General features: G+C 42.4%; 1 protein-coding gene across 1 annotated transcript; it reads left to right on the top strand.

The window, feature by feature from the left end:
* Positions 1-1958: 1958 nt before the first annotated feature.
* LOC119719132 (ubiquitin carboxyl-terminal hydrolase MINDY-3-like) lies at positions 1959-16146 on the top strand. Its single transcript, XM_038188454.1, has 12 exons — positions 1959-2656; positions 4705-4848; positions 6435-6630; positions 7205-7319; positions 7787-7860; positions 8278-8357; positions 9290-9360; positions 9480-9560; positions 10646-10791; positions 11563-11650; positions 12160-12234; positions 13016-16146. Exons 1-12 carry the CDS (start codon positions 2533-2535, stop codon positions 13163-13165), a joined length of 1344 nt encoding a protein of 447 aa, XP_038044382.1. The 5' UTR covers positions 1959-2532; the 3' UTR covers positions 13166-16146.
* Positions 16147-16892: the final 746 nt, after the last annotated feature.

The raw sequence follows: 16892 nt of genomic DNA, 5'->3' as shown, positions 1-16892 counted from the left end.
TTCCGTTTTGAATGTACATTGATGATGCCCCTCTTCATTGCATACGACAGTTGTATGTTATACGAAAGTTTATGCAAACTTTGATTCTATAGAGGGTGTATCAAAAAGGAGTAAACACTCAGAAAAATGGCCCAAAAATGAAAAGTTAAATTTATTTTGAACTTTGCTCCATACATTATAGGTAGATAAACCTGTCAGGTTTTAAATGACACCAAAACGGCTCGCGCACACAAATGCGGTGTTTTGAACTGGACATTTTTCTCAGACACTTCTTTTATTTGATAGTCAGTCATTTTAAGTGCTACCTCGTTTCTCCATTTGATTCTACGTGACTAAAACGGCTGCCCACACCTTTTATTTCAAAATAAATATGTTGATCTTAATTGATATGGTTAGCAGATCTACAGCTGTCTTGAGGCCATAAATACAGCACATAGGCCGCTTTTTGATGAGTTTCCGAAAGTGAAAAATCCCTAGATCTCGACTTCCGAGAATATTTCAAGAGGCCAATGAATTTTGATTGGAAAAAAAAACGGATCAAGTTAACCCTAAAAGGGCCGGGGGGGGGGGCGGAATCCGCCCCCCCCTCAACATTTTCCGCGATAGCTTCTAAAAAAATTTTTTTCGCGACCCGAGCTTTTATGACTTTTTAGCCTCGAGCTTTGCGCATCTTTTGATACCAAAAACATAAAAATCGGACCACGGGTTTGCACGTAGCGAAAAATTTTCCGGCGCTACGCGCCGTGAAAACTGAATTTTCGCATATACGTCGTGTACACCGAGCAGAATTGGCATTCATACATATGAATAATTAATTAGTCATAATTCCGAAACCCTTAGGCCTATAGTCATGAAATTTTTTGGGCATGTTGAGGAAGAGTTGCTCTATGCATGTAGTGAGTTTCAAAAATTTTCGTCACTCGATGGCCGAGATCTTAGGGGGGGGCGGAATCCGCCCCCCCCCGGCTGAGAGATGGTCAAAATAACCCGGCCCCTTTAGGGTTAAGTCGTTTACCTACCGACAGAAATACAGGTAGCAGTGCAGGATCGGCTTTTGAATTAGACCATGGAGCTACGACTAGGTAAACAAACAAGTCGCGGTATCTATAAACACAGTTATCGGTTGCTATGATATTGTGAATAATTCTGGTGAATGGGAATGTATATCATTGGCTTTTGCTGTAATTTTATGAAATGAACTATTTGAGGGGTTAGTATAATAGATCAAATTTTGTTACATTGTCATGTCTAAAGTTTTGTGTTCGAAAATGCTGGAAAAACCAAGAGAAACAAAAATGTTCAAGTAGTCTGGTTCTCTGACTCAATTAAAGTTGAAATGGATCAATTTATAGATGCCGAAAAATTGTGAGGTAAGGGAACCAGTCTAGCTGGCCTGCACTCGTTCAGTGAACATGTAACCAATAGCAAACACAATTTGGACTGAAACAAATGGTTAATTTGGAGCAGTTGAAAAAATAGTTAGGTTTTTCCAACGGTGGTCGGCCGACCACCGTTGGAAATGAATACAAAAATACCTTTTTCTTGAAAATGACTTCACACCAGGTGCCATAATTTTACAGGATGCTTTAGAGTGTCATTTACCAACATCCTAGTTAGGTATTTCGTAAAAACTTGGTAGTTTTATTTTTCGATGTTTGCAAATGTTGTATTTTCCCTTTAAGTGGTGACATGGTTGGGAATGCATTTTAGATTGTTCAATTGAGGCCAGGGATCAAAGTCAAGGATCAAAACCTACTGGCGAAATAGTGGCTGAAGATTGACCCCTGGTGGCGCGCTTCCGGAATAGTGCGCCTCCAAGAGTTTGCAACGCGTTGGCCAATCACAATGCGCGAAATCAGTCGACCTTTTCCAAACGCGCATGGGTCGACCGATTTTGCGCATTGTAATTGGCCAACGCGTTGCAAACTCTTGGAGGCGCACTATTGTGAAACGAGTCCAAGTAGTACCCGAACACAAAGTCCATCTTGCTCCGGAGAATATTAACAGATTTAGTTTCCCCGCACTGTAACTCAATGGATGGAACGAGCTTCCCGAATCTATTGTAGAGGCTTGCAATTAACCCTTCAAAGTTTAAGCAGATACTAACCAATGGGTCTCCAATGTCAAAACTAAAGTAGGCTATATCCCACTCTATCCACAAGTTGCGCACCTAATGTGCCTTTTTATAAGTCAACAACATGAAGTTGGCGCAGAACTTGGAAGAAGAAAAAGAAGAACGGCAGCGGCGTGGTCCATTGATTTTTTAAGCAAGTCACCGTTGGAAAAGGCCTTTTGAAAAATTGTCACCAGATATCTCATGTTATGAATTTACTGACAAATCACATGACGTGAAAGAGAAATATCGATTCAGGAGTACGATACAAGTGCATCATTGTAAATGAAGTGCGCCCTCTCGTGGTATGTTTGTACACATTGTAATGAGGTACATGTACATGTACTGTCATTTTGCACAGTGTTGTCCCGCAGAACCTCTAACGTATTGTAACATTTTTTTGGCTTTCATCTGAAATAATGGCATCCACAAGTCAGCCGGATCAACAGGGGTCATCATCGGGTTCAAGTATGCTGGAAGAAGTGGTGCGTTTAACCTGGGGATCGCAGCTTAAAGAGGATGTTTTTGCAAGATGGTGTCCAGGTAAAATTTTCTTCTGCATAAGTGTCACAACGCTTACAATAGAGTGAGCCATTGGGCGTGTATTTCCGACAGCATAGGCCTGTGTCATGATCGGGTCACCTTTTTAGTCCTTTAAGTAAAGTGTGTTCGTCATTCCAAATAAATAATGCATTTGGTACAACTATAGAATGCAGGGCCACTTTACTCTACATCCGCGCCTCCGTACGGCTGCGTGGAGGCGTGGAACCGCAGTCGACCTACCTCCGAAAATCGATCGTGGAGTCGTGGAGCCGCAGAGAATTGCGCCCTCTATCGGTGCGTGTCTCTGCGACTCCGCGACTCCGCGCCTCCACCACTCCAGTGTATAGTGCCCCGCGTCACGCAGAGAATTGCGCCCTCTATCGGTGCGTGTCTCTGCGACTCCGCGACTCCGCGCCTCCGCCGCTCCAGACAGTGCCCCGTCGCCCTCCTCCCTTCCTAATTGGCCCGCCCATTTAAAGCGATTCTGCGACTCCAAGACTCCACGCCTCCGCCGCTCCAGACAGTGCCCCGTCGCCCTCCTCCCTTCCTAATTGGCCCGCCCATTTAAAATGGATATGGATGCTTCGTTCTCAAAAAAATTCCGCCGAGAATTGCGCCCTCTATCGGCGCGAGTCTCTGCGACTCCGCGACTCCGCGCCTCCGCCACTAGACTGCGGCCACTCCAGTGCCCCGCGTCTCCGCGATTCTGCGACTCCAAGACTCCGCGCCTCCGCCGCTCCAGACAGTGCCCCCAACACATTTACAAGCACGCCCTCCCTTCCGATCCTTCATGAGAAGCTTAGAAGACAAGTGCAGTGCATTCCTTCGCTGTACTTAGCACTTTTTGGCAGGTTTGCATATCTATTACTCCTTTTCCATCCACGCCTCCAGGCAAAATAAAAAACCTTGCTTTGGCGTGGCCCTGCATTCTATAGTTGCTCCATGCATTTATATGCACTCTTCGTTTTATACCAATGTCATGTGCGTTCTTTCAGCAAAGCAAAAACAATTTACACACATCCCTATGTCATGTGATTTGTTTTCGTTTTGCTGAAAGAAAACTTAAGCCCCTAGGGGGCCTACCTTTTTTGTGATCCGTGGACAGAACCTTAAAATGGTGGTTGTGTTTAAAATTCCGTAACTTGAAAACTATATGACTGATTTGAAATGATTCTTGTGCTAAAAGAAAGCTTATGGTGTGGGCTTTCATATCCTAGATTTTGATAATGCTACATGCATAATTTCCTTAAAACAATGGTCCCAACATTTGGGTTTCGTTTTTTTTTTTACTTGCCCTGTACTATAGTGTGAAACTTAAGCCCAAAACAGTTCTGCATATTCATGTAAAAATTGGGTAATCCTTACTTTTAGGACACCTCTATTTTTTTACAAGTTCTGTTCAAAACTGACTTTTGCAGATGACTGTCCAGTACCAAAGTGACTTTTGCAGGCTAAAGCAGTCTTTTTTCTTCATATAAACTTATGTTAGTTGTAGTTTTGAAAGCACTTTCGAAGAAAATGTGACTTTCTTACCTTTTTTCGCAGTCAGACGTGCATGTTGTAGTTCTCACACGCGTGAAAGCCCTACATAATGAAAGCCCGATGCTGATTGGCTGCTAAAAATATTAATTAGTCTGGTTCCCAGACCAAAAGATTCTGACTATCCCTGAATCTTTTGGTCTGGGAACCAGACTAAAAATAAATAAGATGTTTATTTTTTATCAGCCAATCAGCATCGAGCTTTCATCGCATCGAGCTTTCACGTTTGCCATCTTGGTTTTTGAGTCTGTTTTTTGGTTGTCATCGTCGTCTTTTACCCCTGAATTTCCCTCATAAATCAAAGCCGTGCCCTCTTTCCACAAAATTAAACCTGCTGATATTCAAGAAGGTGTCATTGCCAATTGTTCAGATGTGCCAAGAAGTATCAGAATGTCAATTTTGAGTGTCATTTAGTCAACTGTTTTGGTGAGTCTTTCCCTTCCTATATAGGAACGGGGTCCTAAAAGTAAGGATTACCAAAAATTGGTTTGCATGTCCTTGTTTGGCAGGTTTTTCCTTCAGCGAGCATGAGCCCACCGCTCTTATCCAGCACGAGGGCGGGCCGTGTGCCGTCATTGCCCCTCTGCAGGCATTCATCCTGAAGGCGTTGCTCTTCCAAGGAGAACCCCCTGTGGAATGGAGACAGCTCGACGGTGAGTTCGGTTTTTGTCACTGAGCGATTATTGGAACGTGGATTTGATCGAATATTCGAAGATTCAAACATTTGACATTGAGGTAGGACATTCTTATGAATCAGAATGTCAGGCATGTATGGAGATATTTTTGTCAAGAGGGTGGACTAGGTGGTATTTGACAGATGTTAAAGATGGAAATTAGGCAACCTCGTCCCCAGAGTGTCGAGCAGTACGCGCCCACCACTACCTGCTCTCTCACCCTGGTATTGGATCATTTGCATGTGCAAGATTTTTGCACACGTATGCAAATGAGGAACAGTCTGGTGCCTGGATATGCGTTACACATTAGCGTTTGTTTTTGTATGCGGTGTCTGGGGTAAAAGCGAGTCAATTTGTAGCAGCGCGAGCACGGCGTGAGTTACTAAAACACGATTTTTGAAATCAAACTGTTAAGATCTTATCGAGACAACATGCAGTATCATATTTCATATTAATATGAGCAAATTGGAAAGGAAATTAGTATTTTCGAGAAGGCGTGGACGAATGATCGCGAAAACAACGTACTGCACGTTGTGAATAATAGCACCAAGTACACGATAAAAATCCATTACTAGCCAATTGCGGTATCCAATCAGGATAAAGGAAGAAAGTTTCCTATCCAGGGTTTACTATTGGAAACGCGGTTGGAAATAAAGTAAGCACTGGGGACGAGGTTGGGAAATTAGGTTAAATATTAACCCCTTGAGCATTTTAACCCTCCTATGGAAACATGCATTGTCAGCCTGGTTTGTACACAGTACGCCAGGAGGTGAGGAAGAACATTTTGACCATTGGTGACCTCTGAAGCAAGAGGAGGGTTCATTAGAAAGTATCCTGAATACATCAAAATCCACCAATTTTGTTGTGCAAAAACAATACTGGTGTCCTGAGTCTATCAGAATCCACCAGCGAGTCCATTAGAATCCACCAGTGTAGTACATGTTAAGATCCTGAATCCTTCAAAGCACCCCACTGCTCAGTATGGAGGTATCCTGAATCCATCAAAATCCTGCAGTACCGCTAGGATTACTGTCCTGAATCCATCGAAATCCCCTTTTTTCCAACATGGGGGTGTTCTGAATCTGCTGAAATCCTCCAAAACAGGGGTGTGGATTTTGATGGATTCAGGTACGTTTGGATTGATATTCCTCACAGAAGCTTTTAAATCATAGTCTGAGGACCAGACGTTCACGTGAACAGAGCCATACAACGAATGTCTGATGTATCTTAACATGCAAATTGCATGCGACCCGGCAGTCCAGCAAATCAGGCTGGCAGTTTGGTCAGTTTGGGTGCCATGTTTTTGTCATGCAACGCATTGCGCAAGACCCGATAGAAGGCCCCACTGAATGGTCAGAATCTTGAGGTCAAGACGCAGTCTTGTTTTGCATAATTAATCATTGAATCTGCGAGAATATCATAGATGCTTCTCAGCAGGCGGCTATTCTACAGACTACACAACTTTTCCCACAAACTTTAACATCTCTTTAAATGTGTTGCTAAAAATGTTTACATATGAATCAAATTTTGCTATTTTAATTAGTTTTCTTTCTTCTTAATGTCAGGTGACCAGTGTCGTGCGCTCCTATTGGCCGCCATGACGGAGGTGCTGCAGACGGTCAGTAGCGGGGGCGGGTACTATCTCGTCTTGAAGGCCGACAAACAGGATACCATCTTGGAGGAAGGGGCGGTGATTGAGAACGTCGTGGAGGCGGCGCAGGGTGAAGGGAACAACCACCAAGTATTCCACGCTGGATTGAGGTAGGACTTACACTAGCAACCCCCAGCTCCGGCATGGTCTGGTGTCTTTGTGCCTTTCTCATCCATTGTGAGCAATGCATAGACGCCGAGCGTCTCTTACGTAACTACGCAAGAGCTTGCCCCGCATCATTTTATATAGCAACAATTTCTTTGGTGTGGAGAATTCAAAGTGAAAATGTGCCACGCATTATGAACAAGTCAGTTTACAAGATGTTATTCAAATGTAACTCACGAAGGGTATAGGTTATTCGCAAATGGCTTTATATTGTGTCGCGTATATGTTGCATGATTCTGAAAATTGTACCAGAAATCCTCGCCGAATGAAATCATCAGTTTGTAACGTTCAGCGTTGATTAATTCATTGCAGGACGAGTCAATGGGCCTGTTTTGGATAAACTTTTCTGCAACTTATCTCGCATGTTATATTGAGATGACTTATGACTTTTCAGGCTGTTTGGCCCTAAAATCTGCCCGATACAGCAACATGCAAAACTCGCCAAAATGAAAAACCTGCCCGGTATAACACGATTGCGAGCTACCTCTTGGTATGATCTCTTCAATATTTCCTGTGTAGGTTGCAACCGTTTGACTGCATCGAGGAAGTGAACCGGGGCCTGGAGTCGACCCACGAGATGTTTCTTGCCGACTGCGGCTTGCTTCTCTTTCTGTATTCGGTACTTCTAACAAAGGTGGGCTTCTGAGTTTAGTTTAGTTGCAAAAGAAAGTTTATTCTGAGCATCAAATTGCCCACGAAGCGTTAAAAAGTATAGCAGGGGAAGTGGATGAAAATTCTGACCATCTGTGACTGTTTAAATAGCAGGAGGGTGAATATACCTGCAGACTCGGATTTACAGATTTGCTTATAGGCTAGTTTAATGACGGCCATCTCTGTAGGAGAACTGCAACTGCGTATTTTACGCAATCAAGCATGCATTGCGCAGTGTTGAAAATGTTCCAAAAACGCGCGCTTGTTGCTCGAAATCTGTTCGAAATACGACGCAGCCGATGCGCGTTATGCAAGTTGACGCTCAAAATGCTGATGCACGTGGATGGTCTGTAGGAAATGACGTTATTTGAACGAGACCTATATTGCTGGTTTCATGACTTATGATTTGTTCTGTTAACAAGAAATGTTTTGGGTGTGGTTTATTTTCAGGGTTTAGACAATATCAGGGAAGAAGTCGAAGATACCTCCGAGCCACTTATTGACGGTGTGTACGGACATGGAAGGTAAGGCTACAGTCGTGAGTGGATCATTGCTGGATTGGTAATGTGCTCGATTTAGTCTTCTTAAAATAAGGGGTAGGGAATTCCAATTTGTTTTGAATGATGAAATTTGGCTTTAACCCTGCCAGATGGCTCGTTGGCAAAAGTATCGGTTACAAGTCCAGCTCAACAATGTTCATGTTATCTAGATGTTACCCAAATGAATTTCAACGATTGTCCATATTTTGCAGATCTAGCCTTTTTCTGTGAACATTGCGTTTTAAAATTCCTTACTGAGTTTTTGCAGTATTCTAGCAACATGATGCGGTACTGTTTGTTATCAGAAAATTGTTGTCCCTACACAGTATTACCAAAGTATTGTCTATGACTAATTAAATGCTCCGCATTAACGTTGTTGGAATTTTGTTCTATCTGTTTCAGCCAAAGTCTAATCAATCTTATGCTTACGGGTAGCGCAGTCTCAAACGTCTTTGACAACGAGAAAGAAGTCGCCGGTCTGAGTAAGCCTAGCCACGTCATTTCTTTGGAGATCACTTCGAAAATTGCCCAGAATGCAGTTCATTTTATTGTGATGAGCCTGTGCATTATGCAAAAAAAACCAAAGTTTAGCGTCCGTGTTTTTGAAAAAAAGGGTGGAGGTGGGCCTTTTATTTTTTCATATTCTTTTTCAAGATGGCTGCCATTCTTTTTTAAATTTCCGATAAGACACGCTGATAAGACACAAAAATGATAAGACACGCTGATAAGACACAAAAATGAAACAGGCATGCTAAAAAAGAGAATTAAATATATATTTACTGTGATTTTTAGTAGTTTTGTTTAGTTAGTTTGTAGCACGGTTTTACAAGAATTAAAAATAAAGTGCCATGGATTTCTCTATTTTTAAGTGAATGGTAAAGGCGTTGGAGGAATGCAAATTCAACAAACCTTTGATGACCCAGATTGATACTATGTCATGAATGTTGATTAAAGATTCATCCGGGTTTGCTGAGATTAAGAGCTTGTCTTTGGGCATATTGATATCTTAACCTTGACCACAAAAAAAGTTGACCCTTTGAAAAAAAAGAAACAATAAAATAAAAGAAAGTTCCTGGCGGTCTAAAAAGGAAGCGGGCGGGGATGCTAAAAGTGTTTTTTTTTTTTTTTTTTTACTGCACCTTGTGCTAATTGAGTCATTCTAAAGCAGTGACTCGAGTGAAGTCGAGTTTTGTTCAGACAGTGATCCGAGTTGAGCAATGCCTTTGAAATGATTTGGGCCAAGTCTAATCACTGAAAATTGCAAATCTTTAATGCATTTGTTTTGTTCGTTTTTTTTGGAGGGGGGGGGGGGGTTGGCAGCAAATGCTGACGGAAGTCACTGAATTCAAGCCACAAAAAAACATGTCAATTTGTATACTCCTATTCAACAAAATCATTACTGTTTTATTTTCAGAAATGAAAGGTATTTGTCAACAGACCAACGTAGGATTCTTGACTCTTCTAGAAAACCTCAGATACTGTGAGGTAAGTCTCTGCTTCATTCCGACAAACAGGTGAAGTTTAGATACGTTTTCTTCTCCATGAATTTCTTTGCAATTCAATCCATGATCTTATTGTTTGTATCTCTCTCTCCATCATCTTAGGTCGGTGCGTTCCTGAAGAATCCCCGCAAGCCCATCTGGGTGATAGGAAGTGAGACGCATCTGACTGTATTATTCTCTCAGGTAAGTCTCACAATTTAAGAAAAATATTGCCGATATGCTAATTCTTCAGAACCATTGTGGGTTGATAGAGGGTTTTACTCGCATCAGATCTGATAGGTTCTTGGACATTAAGGGTGCTTGCGGTTGGTGCAGGATTGCAACTTGTATTTATATAACAGTCACCATTATCATTAGTTTCAGTTGCGAACATTAGCCCTCACCCCTTGAGCTTTTTTACTAGAAAGTATCCTCAAACTTGCCAAAGTCTATCAGTTTTGTCTTGCAAAAAAAGTTGGTGTCGTGAGTCCAGCAGAATCCACCAGTGTAGTACATATACCTCGTTCATACCAAACATATAGCCAAGGAGTTAAGCTGTTGAGATCCTGAATCCATCAAAGTCCCCCAACTGCTCAATATGGATGTATCCTGAATCCATCAACGTCGTGCAGTACTGCTAGGCTTTTCATAAGATGGAATTTTTGAGTTGGGGTGATGTAAATCAAATTAGGTTTTGCCCTTCACCGACGTATAAACACTGTAAACTCAGTGTGTTTACCTCCCGAGTGAAAGTTGGAAAAAATCACTTAGGTGGGAATCGAACCCATGACCTCCTACTTTCTAGTGCAGATGTCGTTCCACTCGACCACCGAGCTAACGGGATCGGTTGGCTTGGTTTCAGTCTGATGTACATAGCAGCGGGTACCGCATTTACTATTCATAAGATGGAACTTTTTGCGTCGGGGTGATGTAAATCAAATTTACTGTCCTGCTAGGCTTACTGTCCTGAATCCTCAAAATTCTCCAACTTTTTCAATATAGAGTTACATCCTGAATCCATCAGAATCCTCCAAACAAGGTTGTGGATTTGATGGATTCCGGTTAGCGTTAATATGATTTAGAAGGCAGTTGGGAGTGTCTTTCTCCTCAGTTCACTTTGTTGCCACTATTTCCACTTCTTTTTGACTATTCATTGTTGATTTATGAATTTAGAATGTCGCGATCAGAATCTTACTAATGTTTTCACTACAAAAATTGGAGATGTTCATTCCAATCCCCTTCCCCTCTGTCTTGGATAACGCTGTCATTTTGATCATTTTTCTTGACAGGAAGAGACTCTGGTCGCCGAGGAGACAGAGTGGGAGAAAGCTCGCCGGATCTTCAGCATGTACGACACAGAGGGTAGTGGCTTCATCACCACCATCATGCTGAAGGAAGTACTAGACGCCTTGGGTCTTGCCACCATGCCTGAATAGTGAGTCCGGTTGACCAATCCGTTTAAAGCCAGAGTCCATCATTTGTAGCTATCCAAAAGATAACTGGCGAATTTATAGTTGAAAAACATACTTGGTTGAAAGATAGTAAGGGGACTAAACTCCCTGTGAAATTATTCTTTCTGGCAACCTGTCATTTTGAAGACGAAAGAAGGCCTTTCCAATGGTGCGTCTTAAGAAGCACCGTTGGAAATTTCCGTTAGTAGTTTTTTTTTTTTAATAGGCAAAGTGCGCACAAGCATTGGCACGATGCACACGCGCGCGCGGTTGCTGTAATTCGTCGGATCGGTGCGCGACATCGCTTAGCTGCAATTGGCTCGGTGAGAATGTGTCTCGGGCGCTGATTTCAGGCCCAATTCAGAACATGATTCAGCAACTTTTGATTTGAAATCAAGATCCTAGAATGTTGTTTTTCTCAAAATATACAGCTGAAGCCGAGCTGAAACTTCATCAAGTTAGTTGTTCAGTATCCTGTAGTAAGTTTGGGACTCAAAATGAACAGTAATTGCCTGCAGAAGTGGGGGGGGGGAGATTTTAGGAGATTTAGACAACGTTCCGAGGGGTTCTTTGGTGATATTGGCTGGTCGTGATAGCGCCCTCTCATGCTGGCAGGTTATCGCTGTGGCAGGTTAATTTTATCGTGTATCAAACCATAGCAATGTTTAGCCCCTAGAAACATGCTGTTTCTCATTGGTTCATTGTTTCTTCCTCCCATGTATTGAGTGTTCTGATTGGTTGGTTTTTACCCCCAGTGTTGACTTTGTAAAGCAGCGCTTGGATCCTGATGACTTCGGTGTTATTCTCCTCAACTCCTTCATATCAGAGTTCTTCCCAAATGAGGTCAGTTAAAAATTAATTACAAAATTTTAAGTTTTACTCAATTTATACCTTTTTCCTACCTGCAGGGCCCAATTTCACAGCGCTGCTAAGCACAAAAATGTGCTTATTACAAAAAAAGTCTGGCTTATGAAAACAGGTTACCAGCCAAAACTCAATGTGGTTTTCATGCTAAGCAAACAACAGCTGAGTACTAATCACGAGCTATATACATCACATGGAATTTTTGCTGGTAACCTGTTTTTATAAGCCAGCCTTTTTTTGTGCTAAGCAAATTTTTGTGCTTAGCAGCGCCGTGAAATTGGCCCCAGGTCTTGATAACTAGAAATAATATAAGATTTGATCCAACCAGCTAACCGCTTAACCTTGATGGTGTTGTTGAGACATCTGCCCTAGTAAGTTGGAGGTGGATGGTTCGAATCCCATCCAACCCAAGCATACTTCTATCATGTTTGTCCCAACAAGCTGTCAGAAAATACTTTTACCAAACTTTTTGTTTTTCTTTTGGACAGCCTGATCGGATCATTCCTGAATATTTCACCGTGTATCACTACAACGGACTCAAGAGATCTTGCCCTAACAGACAGGTAGGTTAGGCTTAGCTTCCATCACCGGCCGGTTTAAGTACCGGCCAGCCTAGGCCGGCCCCTTTGAGGCCGGTATGATCCTTGGCCGGTACTTTTGCCTCTCACAAGGCCGGTCTTGCTCCAGTATCTCGTCGGCACTTCAAAGTCACTCAACGAACAACCTACTGGTATGCAGCCTGTCAGCCTCCAGAGTTGAACAAAGAGTTCTAAGCGGATTAGTGTCTATTGTGTAAACATGGCGTAAACAAGCTTCCAGACTGTAACTAAACTTGATGGCGAAAGATACATACGGCAGTGTGACGTTTAAACCCTTTGAATTTAAAGTTTGCGTCTTTTTTACGAATTTTTATCAGCTGAGTTTGAGAAGAAAGCAGAAAACATGCTTTATTAATCATAACCATTCACCTGTAACTGTTAATTGATAGCAGTCACGCACTTAAGGCCTATTGTTGCCCGTGGAGGATTAAGCGGATTAAATACCCCTCATTGTTGGGTCCCAAATGCTGGATCTGCAATTATCAGGCATGAACACAATAGATCGCACATAGTTGGCTCGGCCGGTTTCAAGAGGATTAAACTAACTGGCCGAGCTACCAGCTGGCCTGTATTCAAACCGGCCGGTGATGGAAGCTAGGCCTTAAGGACACTGATCACATTTTGAACGGTTGTACACAAAATAAGCATATTTGTCACCTGTTTTTCAAGAGAACGTTTCCCTGATCACAGAGCGATCTTAATTCTTTCAACTTCCTATTAATGTCCACCTGCTTCATCTTTACAGTTGGCCTACGTGGAGGGCCGGGCCACCATCCCTGACCCCAGCGAGCTGACTTGCCTGAGCGACGCTACGCCCATCAAGAGCTGTATCCGGACCAAATGGCCCACCTTTGAGGTGGAGTGGAAAGACAATGCAAACCCTTCCATCATCTGAAGCCACACCCCCTAATAGACTGATCCATTAAGCCCCGCCCACTGCACATGTCAAGCCACACCCCCTAATAGACCAGTCCATTAAGCCCCGCCCACTGCACATGTAAAGCCAAACCCCCTAATAGACCAATCCATTAAGCCCCGCCCACTGCACATGTGAAGCCACACTCCCTTATAGACCAATTCTCTAAGCCCTGCCCTCTGTGCATATGAAGCCACACCCCCTGTGCATATGAAGCCACACCCCCTAATAGACAATTCATTTAAGCCCCGCCCACTGCACATGTGAAGCCACACCCCCTTATAGACCAATTCATTAAGCCCTGCCCTCTGTGCATATGAAGCCACACCCCCTAATAGACAATCCATTAAGCCCCGGCCACTGCACATGTGAAGCCACATACCCACTGCACATGTTAAGCCACGCCACGTAATAAACCAATTTGTTTAGCCCCGCCCACTGCACATGTAGGCAATAACAGGTGTGCATCATATATTCATACACACACAAATGTGCATGGTCATTAAATACACAGTTGTGATAGATCAGGTGGTGTGGGTCTTAATGGTTCAGTGTATTGGACATTGCTAGCTAGTTTAACAGTCAGGTAGACATGCTTTTGTAAGGTTTTGACATTGCAGTAGGCTGGGATCCAGACATGTCAAAATGAGGTCATGAGGTCATGTCCAGTGGGTGTTGCTTTCAATGGCCACACCTTTTGAAAGGTGTTGCACAGTGTCAATCACACAAAACGACAATGCAAACCCCATTTTAATCTGAGGCCACGCTCCCAAATGGATATCACTGCAGTATGACTGTCAGGTAGACATGCTTTTCAAATGCTGGAAAAAGGTGCATTGATATTAGAGATAGCTGTGGAACTCAAGTGCTTAGCGTGAACATAGTGTGCTAATCACCACACCACCAAATACATGTATGTTCAGCAACCGTGCAGTAGTTAAGGAATACAAGGGTCTTTTGTTTTTAAAAGTTACTATTAAACATTATTTAAAAATGTATGTACATGTAATAACCTGGGCTGTGCGTACAGACGCGTACTCCAGATTTCAGTATAGATATACATGTATAACACTTAGCTGATATGGGCACAAAACGGAGTATCCATAGCAAAAATTGTGGTGCACTTGCAGTAGCCGATTCAGAGGGGAGGGGGGGGGGACGGTGCAGCTGGTGCACGCCCCCTATTTTATGTTTTTTAATTTTAATTTTTTTGGGACTACTTCTTGCCTTTTTCCCCCGTTTCCTCTGCTGTCAACTGGTTATTTAATCACTTCAAAGACACATTTTCACCCACACGAGCAATATTTGCCCGCTTGTAAGCTCGGGTTTCCCCTCCATTTTCGGCCCCCTTTCCTTAACCAGTTCGTGCTGGGATTATTTTGACAAGATTGGAACGAGGCGCGGGATTGATTTTCACTCGACCTCCAGCCAGGCGGGTTGAAGCCGTCACCCTCAAGCAGCACACTCGTATTTGCGGCCCGCTTGCTGCGAGCGGGTCGCTGACAGATATTTCCGGCCTTGCTCCCTGTGTGTCTATCCATCATCCGTTCCGAATACCGCAAAACCTTTGCGCGTACACCTGTCATCCGGCGCGAACTGGTTAAATGCTGGTTCCGCCACTGACTTGGGAGACACTCCCTGAAGATGTAGGCTTGCCCATGGACAATATATATAAAAGGGGAAACAAAGGTTTTTATCTGTCATTTCCAATATGTACAGAAGCACATGCCAACCCTGAAATTGCTCATTATTCATGAAACTTAACTGCAAAAAACATCAGATTTTAAGCCGCTTCCTTAAAAAAATATGACCTTCACTTTGATATTTTAAATTTCCCTTTGAATTTACAACATTAACTAATCAGTATAGAAGTTTTGCTTTATTGTTGTCGAAGTTCCGGTTGCAAAAAAAAAATATCTGTACAATAGTGTTAAGTGAATTCAAAACCGTTGCAGTGATGCAACTAAAGTATCTTGAATGATGACATTCGCGAAAGGACCATGGCTTATTTGTTGCCGCCCATTGGTCTTTGGAAACTCTTCAGAATTGCAACCAAGAAAGACCTGCTGGACAGGGATACAAAAAATGTTAGTAGTTCTTTTATATTTTATTTAGAAGCTTTGTAAGGATTCTGTTAGTCGGTTTTTGAGTTGGTTATTTATGTTTTAAATCTGTAACTTGTGTTTAAGGGACTTGTAATCAAATCGTTCAATAGCAAGTCAGTCATACTCGATGATGTAGTCCAGGTCAAAGGTAATTCAGGATTATTGTGACGTGATTAACACGTGTTAAGCCTAGTTCCATATCGATGACTGCACCGATAGTGCACAGAGCCGTCAACAGAAATATTACTTGACGAGCTCAAGCCTTTTTTTGTGCTTTTCCAGTTGAAATACCGAACTCGCTTATTCTATCGCTACATGTATTAAATTCACAAACCAAGCCATATTTGAATAAGTTCCATGAATAAACACTTAGGTAATTTGAATAACTTGTGTCGTCACGTGAGACTAAATAACTTGTTTTTGACTTGATTACAATATTTGTTTTGTACCAGTGTATTCATTAAAAAGAGAAAAAAAATGTGCTGAATTTGCTGTAGTGTTATGGTAACGAGGATGGGTTCACATTAGAGCTGTGCATCGGAACCGACTACCCGACAGCAGATGTCGGGAACTGGTTGCAGAGATAGGGATCGGGTTGATTCATTGGATAGCACACACGCTGTATTGATCGTCACGTAGCCTACTCGGGTCTCCGAGATTAAGGTCAACTTAGTGTAAATTACATGTTATTTAAGATGACCAAGTCGGTATTCCTTTTTCAGAGGTTAAACATTGCACAGTTTTTTTCCAACATGTAAGGTTATTGGCATATTAAAGTTTCTTCCAGAAATATTACTATAGCCAAGTACTCCGTTGATATAAAGGAAAAACTTGAGTTTTCACGAAGCAAATGCTTGCTGGTTTCTTGTTCAATTTTCATTGCGTTGTATATTGCTCTAATACGTTTTGAATGTTTGATTTTATTTGATTGTGAAGTTTTGTTTACTACACGTCATGGTGTTTGTGTCGCCTAGACGAAGTTTTGAGGGACACTAGCCAGACCTAAATTGTGTACGTCCGTTTCTCCATCTCTCCGCATGACCGTATGTATGAACGATTAGGTTAAGTTTTTGAGAACAAAAAATGTATACCTTCTACATGCTTTCAAGGATTTTGATGAAACTTGGACGCAGTGACCCTTGGGTGGGAAGACACGTACTTCATCGGATTACTGAGGTCAAAGGTCATGTATGGGTCATTAGAGGTCATTGTTCAAATATGCTTCAAATGTTTCTTTGTCTACAGAATTTGATGGATTTAAATGTCACTTGGACAGAGTGATCATTGGGTGGGGGTTCATGATGACAACTCTTGCGAAAGTGGAGATCAAAGGTCATCTAGGGGTCATTATTGAGGTCATTGTGTTAAAATGCTCGACATTTTGGAAAGAACGTTGCAACCTGACGCTACTTTAGCGGTTGTGTACAAAGTCTATGGACAAATGATGGAGAGTCAAGAAAAGTTTAAGGAAAAAGTATTTCCTAACAAATTGGAAATGTTTCTCGGCCCCAGATTCATGTCTTATCATCATTTTTGCGATGACTGACCTTCATTGAGATGATATATGAAGAAATAAGCAGCGCCAGGTTGCAACATTCTTT

Source organism: Patiria miniata, unplaced genomic scaffold (genome assembly GCF_015706575.1).
Source record: "Patiria miniata isolate m_02_andy unplaced genomic scaffold, ASM1570657v1 HiC_scaffold_8, whole genome shotgun sequence".
In the NCBI taxonomy this organism is placed as follows: Eukaryota; Metazoa; Echinodermata; class Asteroidea; order Valvatida; family Asterinidae; genus Patiria; species Patiria miniata.
This window is presented reverse-complemented; position numbering and strand designations above follow the sequence as displayed.

What these genes read in the sequence shown, in the direction of transcription:
- LOC119719132 (XM_038188454.1), top strand. Translation starts at nt 2,533, where the DNA reads ATGGCATCCACAAGTCAGCCGGATCAACAGGGGTCATCATCGGGTTCA. An exon ending in GAAAGAAGTCGCCGGTCTGA is followed by an intron (nt 8,358 to 9,289) that starts GTAAGCCTAGCC and finishes TTTTATTTTCAG; the next exon opens with AAATGAAAGGTATTTGTCAA. An exon ending in GATCTTGCCCTAACAGACAG is followed by an intron (nt 12,235 to 13,015) that starts GTAGGTTAGGCT and finishes TCATCTTTACAG; the next exon opens with TTGGCCTACGTGGAGGGCCG.